The sequence below is a fragment of the Rhamphochromis longiceps genome, linkage group LG10 (assembly GCF_057381845.1).
Source record: "Rhamphochromis longiceps isolate RC_006_pf linkage group LG10, R_longiceps_female_GT1.1, whole genome shotgun sequence".
Classification (NCBI taxonomy): domain Eukaryota; kingdom Metazoa; phylum Chordata; class Actinopteri; order Cichliformes; family Cichlidae; genus Rhamphochromis; species Rhamphochromis longiceps.
In genome coordinates this window covers 11411991-11425162 of record NC_140566.1, presented here as the reverse complement: position 1 = coordinate 11425162, position 13172 = coordinate 11411991, and the positions used below count along the sequence as shown (strand labels likewise).

Sequence of the window (13172 nt, the reverse complement as noted above, 5' to 3'; positions counted from 1 at the left end):
CTTTTGAACTGTAGTTGCACTCTGCTCGTGTTTATCACTGGTGGGTTGCACAACAATTTCAATAACATGGACTGCGTTGGTTTAAAAAACGTAGCTCTCCTGAGGGAAGAGTTGGCGGGAACAGCACTCAGCACATGGGATGTAGCCACAGTTGCACTGCTCATTTGCACTGACCTACTTCAGGATCTTTTAAAGCACAAGTTACTTAAGAACTTTTGGGCCTTCTCTATAGTATTGTGTAATTTTACAAGGTGCTGTATTTCTGAACTGACCAGCATACAGCTGAGACACAGGACTGTTTCTCAATTTTATTATCCAAATCTACTAGATTTCAGTCAATACTATCCTTAATAGTTTTATTATATACAGGTATTGATTTTGTTTGAAAAGCAAGCCAGATCATTACTGTGAAAGACACTGTAAATCACATCAATCCAGGTATGGAAGTTGTTATTATTTAGCCAGATAACAGATAGAAATTTGCTGTTATTGATAGCAGTGGCAATAGCTAGTGATACAAATTCACAGTACTCTCATACATGAGTCTGCCATAGGACTACAAACTAAAAGCCCTGTGTGGCCACAGCGAAGAGCAGACTACTGCAATTTGGCTCATGGCTTTTACTAATCCTGACAAAGCTATTATTTGTCTGCTTCTGTGATTTGAACTGCAGGCACATCTCCTTTATTTAGTTTTCAATTTCCAAGAATTAGTACAGAGCGTTATAAAGAGAAACTGGGTCAAAATGTGTGTATGTGAGGGAATTTGAGAGAGCAAGGAAGAGGGGGAAGAGAGAACATCATATTGAAGAAGTCACTTCTGATCACTTCAGCTTCATTCTTCATTAGAGAAACAATAGAAAGACAGATTAAAAAGCTTTATTCAAACTAGCATGATCAGGCAGAACATTTAAGCCAAATAAGCAACATCAAAATCTGACAATTGACTAGACTTGAAAACAAAGCAAGACCATTCTCACCCATACTGTCTTTGATTCATTAAATGGGATGGAACTGGCTAACATTTGATGCGACTCTCAAAGCATACTGTACAATCTGACTGGCAAATAAGCGAGAAGGAGAAAAGTAAAAAAAAAAACTGAGCTGTGTACGCATGAGAATTACTCACGTTTACAATACTGAGCACAAGCACCTCCTGTGCCATTCAGTCACAGTGAATACAGAAAATATCAAAAAAGTCTACTGTAGAAAAAACAAAGTACAAAGCACTTCATTTTACAGTAAATGCATGTTTTTTTTTTGTTGCTTTTTTTTGTTTGTTTCTTTGTTTTTAACTGAAAACCTGCTCTGAAACCAAAAGGCTGAGCCCCACCCAACAAGAAATTCAAGGTATTGTATCATGGGTGTCAGTGTAATTTGTAATACTAGTGGAATGCCATTATTTCATTCATCAACAGTCATGTTTATTTTTTACAATGCAGAAGGCACACAAAGAGCTCATCGTATGTGCAATTCTAAAAAAAATCATTTTAAACACTGTTCGAATTGGTTCAGGCATGAATTAAACATATAAAACGTTCTTCACAGTGAGAAATCGTTTATTACGTGACATCGTTAGCCTGACAGACAGCCAGAAAGATGTGTTTATGTCTGGGAAGCCTGGTGCAAAAGAGAGGAAGAGAGGTTCAATTTCACTGACTCTAAATGTGAAGACTGATACTTCCTGAAATCTTCTACCTTCACTGCATTACTGAAGGGAGTGCTCCGATCACATTTAGATTCAGATTCAAAGTGCTGGCATCTGCTTAATGCTTTTCACGCTCCACGTATGGGTTCAGCAGATTTCTGAACTTGCAGAGTCTGCACTTTAATGCTGTGAGCATAATTAACACTGCGCTCTTCTTCTCATAATCCAATACTTTTACCACATACAGTTACATTTGATCAATTAGCACCCTAATAAGTGGTATTAATAAGCTCCTTGTTTCTGAGTCATGAAAGTCCTGGGCTTATTCGTAGTGCAACAGCGCTACTTTTGAGGTCAAGAGAAGTATTCTAGTTTTATTATTTATATATTAATATGTACACCATCAAAACAACATTACGTACACTAAACTACAAATATGCAACAAAAAATGCCCTCAAAGAAGCTCACAAAAGCAGCATTAAAAGTTACTACCAAAAAATATATAAAAACAATAATATTCCTAAATTGCCATGCCTGTACCTGATATCCCTTTGTACCCTGGCAAAGATAAATACATTTGGATATACTTGCTCTATATTATTCCTTTGTTTTCATATTAAATTAATCAATTTGCACTTTGTGCAATGAGTGAACACAGTTATTATTTGAACTGTGAACTTTTAAGGAAATGAGCCCGAAGAGATGATAGCTTGTAATAAGCAAATCTTCTCACAGACAGTTAAACTGACATTTGATATTTGATTGTGTTTTTTCAAAATACGGTTCATTGTGTCTGAGAGTTGTACATGTCCCCCACTCTGGCCTCACCCCACTCTGTGATTACCTCAGTTAAAAAAAAAAAAAAAAAGAGGTGTAAGCGCACCCCTCCTCCAGACCCCTTGCTTAGTACAACGTAATGAGACAAGCTCAAACTACAGTGTGAAAATGAAAATTGTTCAATATTTGTGTAGTTCAATATTTTTGTGTAGCTCATACACCTCAGATAAAAAACGTAAATCTGTTGTTAGTTAACTTTTGTAATCTTGTTATCGTCCCTATACGACTAATCTATCTACAATCAAATGAAAAGAGAAACAATGTATCACCTATAATGTGATTGTTTTTTTTTAGTTTTCTTATCTTTCATTCTTTTTCATCACTTTGACACATTCATAACTTCTCTAGTACAACAAATACTGTTTAAAAAATTTAAAATTGAATAAAATCTTTTTTTTGCTCTTTTTCTTAGAAACTTACTACAGCTGTTTTCACACTTGCACTGTGGGCCTAAACTTTCCTCAGCATTAACCAGCAGAGCTCTACGTGAGAAAGCAAATGTCATTTTGGACATTTAACAGTCTTTACCCTGACAGCTCTTTAGTAAAAACACCATGTAACATCTGAATGCACCCATTTGAGACTAGAGCAGGTAATTGCCCAGTGAATTCACAGCAAGTGTGCTTTCTGCACACTCCGCCAAGGCAGCACTCTCGTCTATCTGGTAATGAGAAAGCATCTGACACCGACTATTCCCCTTTTGCGTGCTACATGTGAAAAGGGCAATTGTAGACAATGTCCTTCAGTAATTCTCTCAATATTTTCTGGAGCACATGTGTGAAAACAGCTCAACTAAAAGCATATGAATCTTACTAACCAGCAAGACCCATAATAGAGTAGAAACGTTTTATTAAAAACCGAAAAAGAAACAAGACAAAAAGGCTGAATCAGTGACATAACCAGCTGCAGTTATGTTATATCAGTATTATGGAAGAAGCATATTCACCCTGATTCACTTGTATATTTAGGTTTAGGCATATTTTGAACTCTTGCTTATATGAAATGCTGCCTGACTTGAACTTAAGAATATTGCAAAGTACTGAAGGTTTCTACAACTACAACACTCAGCTTAAACTCTGGAGAAAAAAGGCAAAATTGTCTATTTAAAAGTTTCAGAACATCATGAAGGGAATGATTTATGACATGAGGTCTGCTCAGTAATGTCCACATATCCTGCCAGAAACTATTTCAAATTGTTGTCTGAATACTTAGTTGTAGAATCATGCAGATTCATGCTTAAAAGATTAACAAAGCTGGAAGGCTGAGGTGGTTAGTGGCCAATGGAGGAAGCAGAGAGAAAGAACAGCTGGAGCAGAGGGACTAGCAGATGTTTTTTTTGTTTCTGGTTTTTTTTTTTTTTTTACATCTTCTTTGTGAGTCACAGGGAAGATTTTTTAGCCAAAGACTCCCATGAAGAGATGATTATATCATGGCAGTTCTCTTCTGGGCCCCTGCTGAGAGAAAGAACATAGAATTAGCCAACACAGGAAGTAAGTCTTAATATAAACTTACAGAAAGTCCTCACTCATGCAACAGTGGATCGTGACTGGTTACTGCCACCATCATTGACATGTCAATAGACGTTAGGGACTTTTAAATTGAAAGATAAGTCACTAAATCAATCATAATCAGGATTGTTTTTTAAATTTGTTTTTTTTAAAAAAAAATCAATCTACAAATTTAAAAATACAAAAAAATTTGTTTGACTAACATACATGACTAAAATAAAATATCAAAGTCATTAACTGAAATAAGGGAAGCAGAAGGTGTGACTAAAGCATGCACAAGCAAGCATCACAATGTGCTATTTGGTATTTTGGTATGCCAATATTAAACTGTCTAATGTTTTTTTGACGTGGGGGGAAAAGAATAGGGCATAATTCATTTGCGACATTTAAAACGTCACCTAACAGAGTTTATATGTGGAGATCTGAGTTTATATAGTCACTGCTCTCAGGTATGCTGAGAATCCACTCAGGGCAATTCATTCTTTAATCCTTTTTTTATGTCTGTGCCATCACTTTTGCCCTGAATCTCTACCAAGCTAGCCAGATGTGCGCAACACAGATCTGACAAGCAGCCAATTTTATTCTAATCTCAGCTCTTGTTATAAGCTGATACATGGTTTTCTCACTTCAGAGACCAGCCAATTTAGATTTTAATGCTCACAGTAGCAGTGAATTAGAGGGGAGTGTTGTTTTTTTGTGGGCTAGTGTAACCTGTTCTATTTAATCAGGAAAATATCTTGGGAAATGATTTCAGCAAAAAAAAAAGGAAGAATCAGAAAAAAAAATTGTATAAAATCCAAATTTTTAGAGCCAAACGAAGAACGAACACCAAATAGAAAGAGATAGAAAATGTCTACACAATTATAGTGGCTCTACAGATGTAGTTAGCAACCAGCATACCTCCAGTTGTAGAATGGACTTCCTTTCATTTTGAGTACTTAAGAATAGAAAAAAAGAGACAAATTCAGTGGTAATGCAGACACTCGAACTCACGCTCACAATACATCCACATCATACATGGGTGTTTGTCTCTTTCCCTCCATATGCCCCCGTACAACATGCATATTTATGCTGATCATTCAGCGGATCACTCGATTCAGTTTACTCTGCAGGTCCAGCTGTACAAACAGAAACAACATCTGGATCATTTTTTTAGCATCCATGCATTGTTGATAGTCTACAGTGTGCCAGAACACTGCTAGAGACTCAAGAGGCATCTCGCTTGTCCTTGAAGACAACCCTCCCACGTCTGATCTTCTTTGTAGTACTCCCCCTCTTGCACCTACCAGTTATGCTATTATTCTGTGCTATGCATCTGCAGTACATGACCTACATGCTACATAAGACATCAAAAAGTGACAATTTTTTGTGGGGTGGACTTGTTTGGCCTAATTATGCAATAGCAGCACTGATGATTTGCTCTAGAAACACATGCTTGATGAAAAAACTAAACTAAACTAAATAAATTGAGCTGTCCTCTTACTTGTAACTTATTTCCAATAATTTTGAAAATAGGTGCATTATTATTCATTACAATATACATTTCACTTGATTAATGTCAATGAAATTACTTATAGTCATTATCAAATTCATCCATTCTAAAAACTTTAGCCCCACTTTTATTTTCAACTCATATCAGATTTCAGACTGCAGAGAAAACTAGCCCATCAGACCCATGACACAGACCCAAGGTAAATAATAGAAAGCGCTTTGATTTTTCAGTCAGTCGTGTCATCCTGAATGCATTTCAAAGTACAAGCGAGGAGTCACTGCAGTGGAAGAAGTACTAAGATCCTTTGCCCAAGTAAAAGTACCAGTCCTACACTTTTAAACAGCCTGAATTAACATTCAAAATCCTTCATAAATATTATTATTAAACACACTGAAAAATGACACATTATTACATATTACAGTACGTCATTTGATTTATATACAGTTCAATAGTTTAAACTAAGCCAGAGGTTGGCCTCCTTCAGGGGATCCCGAGACTTGGTAAAATCTTCACTTCAGGATTAACCTCAAACTTGCAATATTTACTTCTGAAATGTTGTCGAGTATAAGTACAGTATTTCTGATTTATACTTGAATGCAGGTTGAAGGAAACTTCAACTCAAGTGTTTTCACGCTTGTATGCTTTTCATACAAGTTTCACACAAGACAGATACAAACTTTATAAGATTTATATATATCTTTTCCATATGGGCAATTTCAACGTTTTTAAGCTTTTTACCAAACCCATCCGATATTTCTACATACCTCCAGTGTTGATGCTCTGGAATCTGTGGTCTCACTTGGCCCTATGCTCCTGGGTATGCTGGAAACAAAATACCCAGCTCCTTTGGGAATTATGGGCTGTCTCACGACCACTTTGCCCTTCCTGGTCTCTGCGAGGAACAAGCTGTACCAGTAGGCATCGCTGGAGATCAGCGTGGAATCTGCGATAGTGGAGCTTCTCTGGCTGATCACGCTGTTCCTGCTGATCACGCTATTTCTATTGGCTGGAGGGATCTTGATGGCCTTTGGCTTTGGTTTTTGACACTTGAGCACAATAATAACTAAGATGGTTATCAGTAGCAGAAAGGACACGGCTCCTAAACCGATCACTAAATAGAGGTTTAGGTCAGTGAACATGTCATAGTCTAGTGGAAGCTCTGTAGTCTCTGAAAAGGCCATTGCATGTTCCACTGTTGATATCTTGATGGTGACAGTAGCAGAAAGAGAAGGTTGACCATTGTCTTTAGCAACAATTACCAGCCTCTGTTGTCTTGGATCTCTGTAACTAAACATCCTTGTTGTCCGGATCTCACCGTTGTACTGATCCAGGCTAAAGAGGGTTGAATCGCTGATCTGAAGTAGCTGATATGTGACTCTGGCGTTCTGCTCAGAGTCTGCATCAATGGCGATCACTTTGGCCACCAAATGTCCCTTATCAGTCGACCTCGGTATCACCTCCTCTACAACAGAGCCCTGTGCGCGCCAAGGTGACACTATGAGAGGGGTGTTGTCATTTTGATCCAGAATAATAATATGCACGGTACAATTGGTGCTCAGCGGGGGAACACCAGAGTCTCTTGCCTCAATGTGGAAAAGAAAGTCCCTTTCTCTCTCATAATCAAAGGTCTTCAGGGCATAAAGATCACCATTCTCAGGATTGATGGAAAACAACATCGACATAGAAGTGTTAACGATTTCTTTCTCCATTATGAAATAAACCAAGTACTGGTTCTCATTCAGATCTGGGTCAAATGCGCTCAGAGATGTCAATAATGCCCCCGGTGGATTGTTCTCCATGACATGGATTGTGTAGAACGACTGGGAGAATGTAGGTGCATTGTCATTGATATCCAGTATCTCCAAAGTGATGGTTTCATTTTCCGATAAGGGTGGCACACCTTTGTCTGTCACTCTCAGTATGATGTCATATTTGCTTATTACCTCTCTGTCCAGTGGTTTTGACACTAGCATTTCAAAGTAACCCTCAGAGGACTTGCTTAAGAGAAACGGTAACGTTTCTTGCCTATTTAGAGAGAGCTCCACTTCTCCGTTGGCTCCAGAGTCCCTGTCGCTCACACTGACCACTGCAATCAGCGTCCCTACAGAGACATCCTCAGTCAGCGAACTTTTCAGAGACTTGATAGTCACTTCAGGGTAATTATCATTGAGATCTGTCACAAACACTGTGACTTTACAGTGTCCGGACAGAGGGTTCGTCCCTCTGTCCTGTGCCTGTATGTGCATCTCAAAACTCTGACTCTCTTCATAATCGATCACCCCCTTCACCTTGATCTCACCTGAATTTGGATCAAGTGAGAATAGCGCTTGTGTCTTCTCCGATGTGTACAGTGTGTGTGAGTATACCAACTGGGCGTTTGTGCCTTCGTCTAAGTCTGTTGCATTTAAGGTCATGACCACCGTTCCTGCTGCCGAGTTCTCCGAGACATTGACTGCATATACCGGCTGACTGAATATGGGGGCGTTGTCGTTGATATCCAGGACGTTAATAATGATGCTGGCTGTGCCGGAGCGAGGAGGCACACCTCCATCCACAGCGGTTAGAATTAAATCGTGAACAGCATGCTCCTCACGGTCCAAATTACCACTAAGCACTAAATCGACATATTTGGAGCCATCGCTGCCGGTCTGGATGTCGATGTTGAAGTATTTGCTTTCACTGAGATAGTAGGTCTTGATTGAATTCGCCCCCACATCCGCATCCACGGCGTTTGTCAGTGAGAATCTCTCACCGGGAAGGGTTGCCTCCGAAATGTCTAAGTGCATTGTCTTTCTGCGAAACACCGGCGCGTTGTCATTTATGTCCATAATTTCCAGCTCGATGTTAAAAATGCGAACCGGGCTTGAAAGTATGACATCCATTTTCAGAAAACACGAGGTTGTTTTAGTCATGCATATGCTTTCCCGGTCTATCTTCTCGCGGATAACCAGCTCCCCCGTATCTTTGTTGATGTCGAGGTAATTTTTACTGTGAATGACATCGAGTTTTGCTTTGCGCTCCTCCAAACTGCGAATATCCAGACCCAAATCTGTGGCCAGATTAGCAACAAAGGAACCCTCTTCCATTTCCTCCGGAATAGAGTACCGAGTGATGGAGAGCGCAAATCCCCACATTGCAAAGAACGAAAAAACACCCACCACTAACCGTGTCCGTAAAGATGCAGGGATAAGCGCCATCGTGTTTTGGTATATATCTTATTATTATTTTAAAGGAATTAATGAAACAAATCCGTTCTTACGCTCAAGTTGTCTTGATGTAGGGGAGCGCCGGTGTCATTCATTGCCTCCACGACTTGTAGCTGTAGCTGCAGCAGGCCATTTACAGCACAGTGCCGCTGGAGGAGGAGAGGGGGGGCTCTCACAGCCCTGCTCTGCAGGGGCGTATGCAACGTCTGAGCAGGGCTTGAGCAGACTGGCGAGGTCTCCTCAGTGAAATTAAAGGGTGCCCATATGGAACCCTTCTTTCTTTCTTTGTGTTTTTTAAAGAATATTTTTGGCATTTTGTGCAACAGCTTGCATCATGTGTTGTCTAATAGAGCATAGAGCAAAAAAAAAAAAATTAATTGATTGATTAAAAAAAAAAAAAAAAAAAAAGAAATGGATGGCTGGCTGACAGATGGCTGACTGGATTAAAAAACAAAAAAACAAAGAAAAAACAGCAACAACAGCAATAATAACTAGTTCCGGTTAATGTATTTTTAAAAATTAATATTTGATAATTAACTCATTCTTTGCATAATAGCAGCGTCTTTGATTAAGAGCAAATCATAGGCTTTAGAAAAATCATAAATTTGGTGAGCATGTGTTTGCTCATCTCTGGTCCTCTGATGTTATGAAAGTCCATTCATTCAGTCACTTCCACTTTTCAGGGTCGCAGGAGCCTATTCCAGCTGTGATAGGGCAAGAGGCGGGGTACACCAGTCTGTCACAGGGCTAACACACAAAGACAGACAACCATTCACACTCAGGAATTGAACTCAGGACCTTCTTGCTGTGCAGCAACAGTGCTAACCACCGTGACACCGTGCTGCCTGTTATGAAAGTCAAACAATATAATCAATTGAGTCAGAAGAGTTAACAGAATCATATCCCTTTATGTCTCATTTTTAAAATCATGTTCATTTCATCACCGTCGTCGCTCTGTGATGCCTTTCTGTGTGGAGTTAGCATGCTGTCCCCATGTTTGCGTGGGTTCTGTCAGGGACTGGCAGTTACTGGGGTTAGGTTAACTGGTGATTCTAAAATTTGGCATCAATGTGAGTGTGAATGTTGTTGCTCTCTTTCTCTGTGTTTGCCCTGTGTCAGACTGGTGACCTGTCCAGTATATCGGTGTACCCCGGTGTACTCCATCTTTCACCCTATGACAGCTGGAATAGACTCCAGGCCCCCTCTGAAGTGGAGAAGCAGAAGAAAAGGAATGGATGTCAGAAACGGACGCCATGGAGGTGTTGCCAAATTTATCTGCTGTAGCTCTCACTGTTACTTGACAAAGAAATGAAGGAGATGCTTTTTATGACCCTCAAAGGTGCTCAGCGGTAAACATGATACAGTGCAACCTAAGGCACCCACACGAAGAAGAAAAATGTACCAAAGTGCCCAAATGGATAGAGTATGTATGAAATGTAATGTTTTTTGTAAGTACCCAAACAACAACAAGAAAACACAATAAAGTGACTTTGAATGAAGAATGGGGCTTCAATTGGGGTGAGCTGAGGAAAAGTGGATACTGCAGTTCAGGACAGCGCCTCATTCATTTGAATGAAAGTTGCTTATCAGTGCATATACCAAAGGTCCTCCATGAGGTACTTACATCTGCTTCCACATTTTAGGCCCGTGAGCATGCACATTAGTTCTCATTTAGGACATGTGCAACCAAGACCCTCATTTGCTGAACTGATTGACTTTCTGTTGGCTCCCAGCACACATGAAAGGCCTCTGATAAGATAATCATGCAGCTGTTACAGACTCTCCAGAGCCAAATTAAATGAATTAAACAGCTTGAAAAAAACAAACAAACAATAATTTCGGATGCTCTGAAAAAAAAGTATCCATCATCTTACAAGAGTTCTTTTTCCAATGTATGTGTAAGGGACAAACGATCTTCGGATCAGTGTGCATCATGTGCATTGTTCGTGTTCTGCTTTTGATTCTATTTTCAGGTTTTCTTAGTTTTAGATATGATTACTTTTTTAATCATTAAATATAGTTACTGTTTCACTTTTCCTGCCCTATTGTGTTCTATGTGTCTGTGGTTTAATCTCAGTTTCGGTGTTAGGTGTGCCCTCATTTTGTTACATCCTGTTTTATTTGGGCAGCTTCAGTCGCTTGTGTTTGTTCCCAGCTTGGTTTCTTGTCTTCTTGGATTAGTTTCAGCAGTATCTCATTACCCTGGTGTTTCGCATATCCTCTCCTCCTGTGTCTGTTTTCAGTTTGCTTTAGTTCATTGTCCCTTTGCATTCTTTTCCAGGCTGTTCTCTGAAGACAGCCCTCTGCTGTCGCCCCAAGGTTTTGTGGACTTTGTTTTTGGCTGCCACTTGGAGTGAAAAAAGCTAATCACTTAATAAATCATTTGGATCCACGAAACATTCAAACATGACAGAGTATCCTTCTGACCACTTAATGCATGCATTTCCAGTGAAACTGCTCCCTAGAGGCCCATGCAAACTTTTTCAGTTTGCTTGAGCAACTGAAAAATGCAACTTGCATTTGCAACAAGAAAGATTTTTAAAGGGTTATTCTGTTATTAATGGCCAAAAAGAGTCAAGCTCTTAAAAAATATGCTAAATGGAGGTAATGATTCAGTCAAAGGTTAAAGTTCCAAAAGCAAGGGGAAAAACAGAAGATTGTTTGCAATAAGGACAAAGAGTCCAACTTGAAAATCCAGGCATATAAAAATATATATATATAAAAGCTTTAATCATTTTAAATGGTCACATTTTGTTTCATGTATATTTTAAAACCATCTAAAAGTGTTATTTTAAACTGGAGATGCAGTCTTTTTTCTTCTTCTTCTTTTTTACTAACTTTACTGATGAGATGTCAGTGAAGACAACCCGTCACCCTTTAGTTTAGCTTCTTTTTTTTTTTTTTTACCTCCATGTCTTCATGCAGCCTGAGTCTCTTCTACTAATCCTGTGATGCAAAGTTTCCTTTTCCTTTTGAGCTAAGCTACTGCAAAGAAGCTTCAGTCTCCCCCTTTAATACAGCCTATGCAGCATACAGTGCTTCTCATTATTTCTCCTAGCTGTCATATTTTTACTTGTCAGCTTTTTCTGCAAGCTTAAACCATTTTGTGTTGACATGGCAGATGACAAGATGAGGGTGATGCTTAATCTCTCTCTTTTCCTTTGGCTCCATCCAGTGACAACACAGAAAATTACAGAAAACACTGTACATGCAAAGCACACACCATGTTGTCTTTAATGCATTTGAAAGAATTGCTCAAACACTTTGCTCCTGTGCCATATATGTAAACACTGTTATGTTTTTATTACTATCATGAATTCTTTCAATCTTTCCATGAGTTGACTTTGAGTCTGTGCAGAAAGTAAAATATAGTTCATTACATACCTTCTGTTGTTGGCTGTTTTCCTCAACTTATAACCGCGATTGCCAGGGCAGCAGCTTCACATAGCCCACTGTTTTTGCGTTTTAATTAATTTTAATTAATTATGACACGTTAACTCATTTTAACCTTTTACTCAAGAGGAGGAAGAGATCAAGCTCCTCACCAAGCGTAACAAGAAGCACCACATACGCCATCTGAGCCTTAATTAGGAACAGAGATTTACTGAATCAGTTTGTTTCAGCTTGTTTAATCATTTGCTAGAAAGATTACAACTACAGGACTGTGCAAAAGTCTTGAACCAACCCTAATTTGAAAAGTGCCCCCCCTCACACCCCATCCTCCCATCCACATTAAATGTATTATTTAATTATGTATATATCCATGATAACTGGATACTTTTTTCATTTCATTTTGCGTTTTCAGCAGTCCTTGTACCTAAGCATTTTTTGTTTGTTTGTTAAACACTATCTATGAATCATTCAAACATAACAAAAGCATCCTCCTCAACCGATTAACCAGTGTTGTGTCTACATATAACAGACAACAAGCAAAGAACCAATTTGTTCACATTTCTTGCAAGTGGCAAGCTTAAAAATTAAATTTATTTATATGTATGTATGTATGTATGTATGTACATGTATGTATGTATGTATGTATGTATGTATGTATGTACTCACTCATCAATATGTAAGGAGGCCAGGTACAACAGTAGCCATCTGTAAACCATGACAGAGGTTCTGTCATGCTTTGATGATGTGTTTCATTCAGTGGTCTTGCAGAACTTGTGAAAACTGACAAAATATGAAGGGAGAAAAGAACCATTAAATAATGACCTGCTGTGCAAATGCTATCTGACTATCTGAAACATCTGATTGGCAACAGGTTAATTTTCAGTAATCTCAAACAGTGTGAAATCACCTTGACAGAGGACAGAACAAGAGACTACCCACGTCCAAAAAAGAGCTTTGAATGTCCTTCAAGAAGACTGGAGGACCAGTCCTGAAGACTACTTAGAAAAATTACAACAGAGCTTGTTTAAGAAATTTCTGGCTATGTTTTTTTTTTTTTTTTTTTTTTGGCTAAAAAAAAGGAAGTCATA

At 38.8% G+C, this 13172-nt stretch overlaps 1 protein-coding gene across 2 annotated transcripts; it reads right to left on the bottom strand.

Moving 5' to 3' along the window:
* Nucleotides 1–828: 828 nt before the first annotated feature.
* On the bottom strand, nt 829–8816 carry LOC146660340 (protocadherin alpha-C2-like). Of its 2 annotated transcripts, none has more exons than XM_085420154.1 (3): nt 6250–8816; nt 4894–4930; nt 829–3939 (listed from the first exon to the last, which is right to left on the bottom strand). In XM_085420154.1, exons 1-2 carry the CDS (start codon nt 8680–8682, stop codon nt 4919–4921), a joined length of 2445 nt encoding a protein of 814 aa, XP_085276280.1. In that variant the 5' UTR covers nt 8683–8816; the 3' UTR covers nt 829–3939; nt 4894–4918. The 2 variants fall into 2 exon arrangements, with proteins under 2 accessions (XP_085276280.1, XP_085276281.1); XM_085420155.1 differs by having other exon boundaries at nt 829–3936.
* Nucleotides 8817–13172: the final 4356 nt, after the last annotated feature.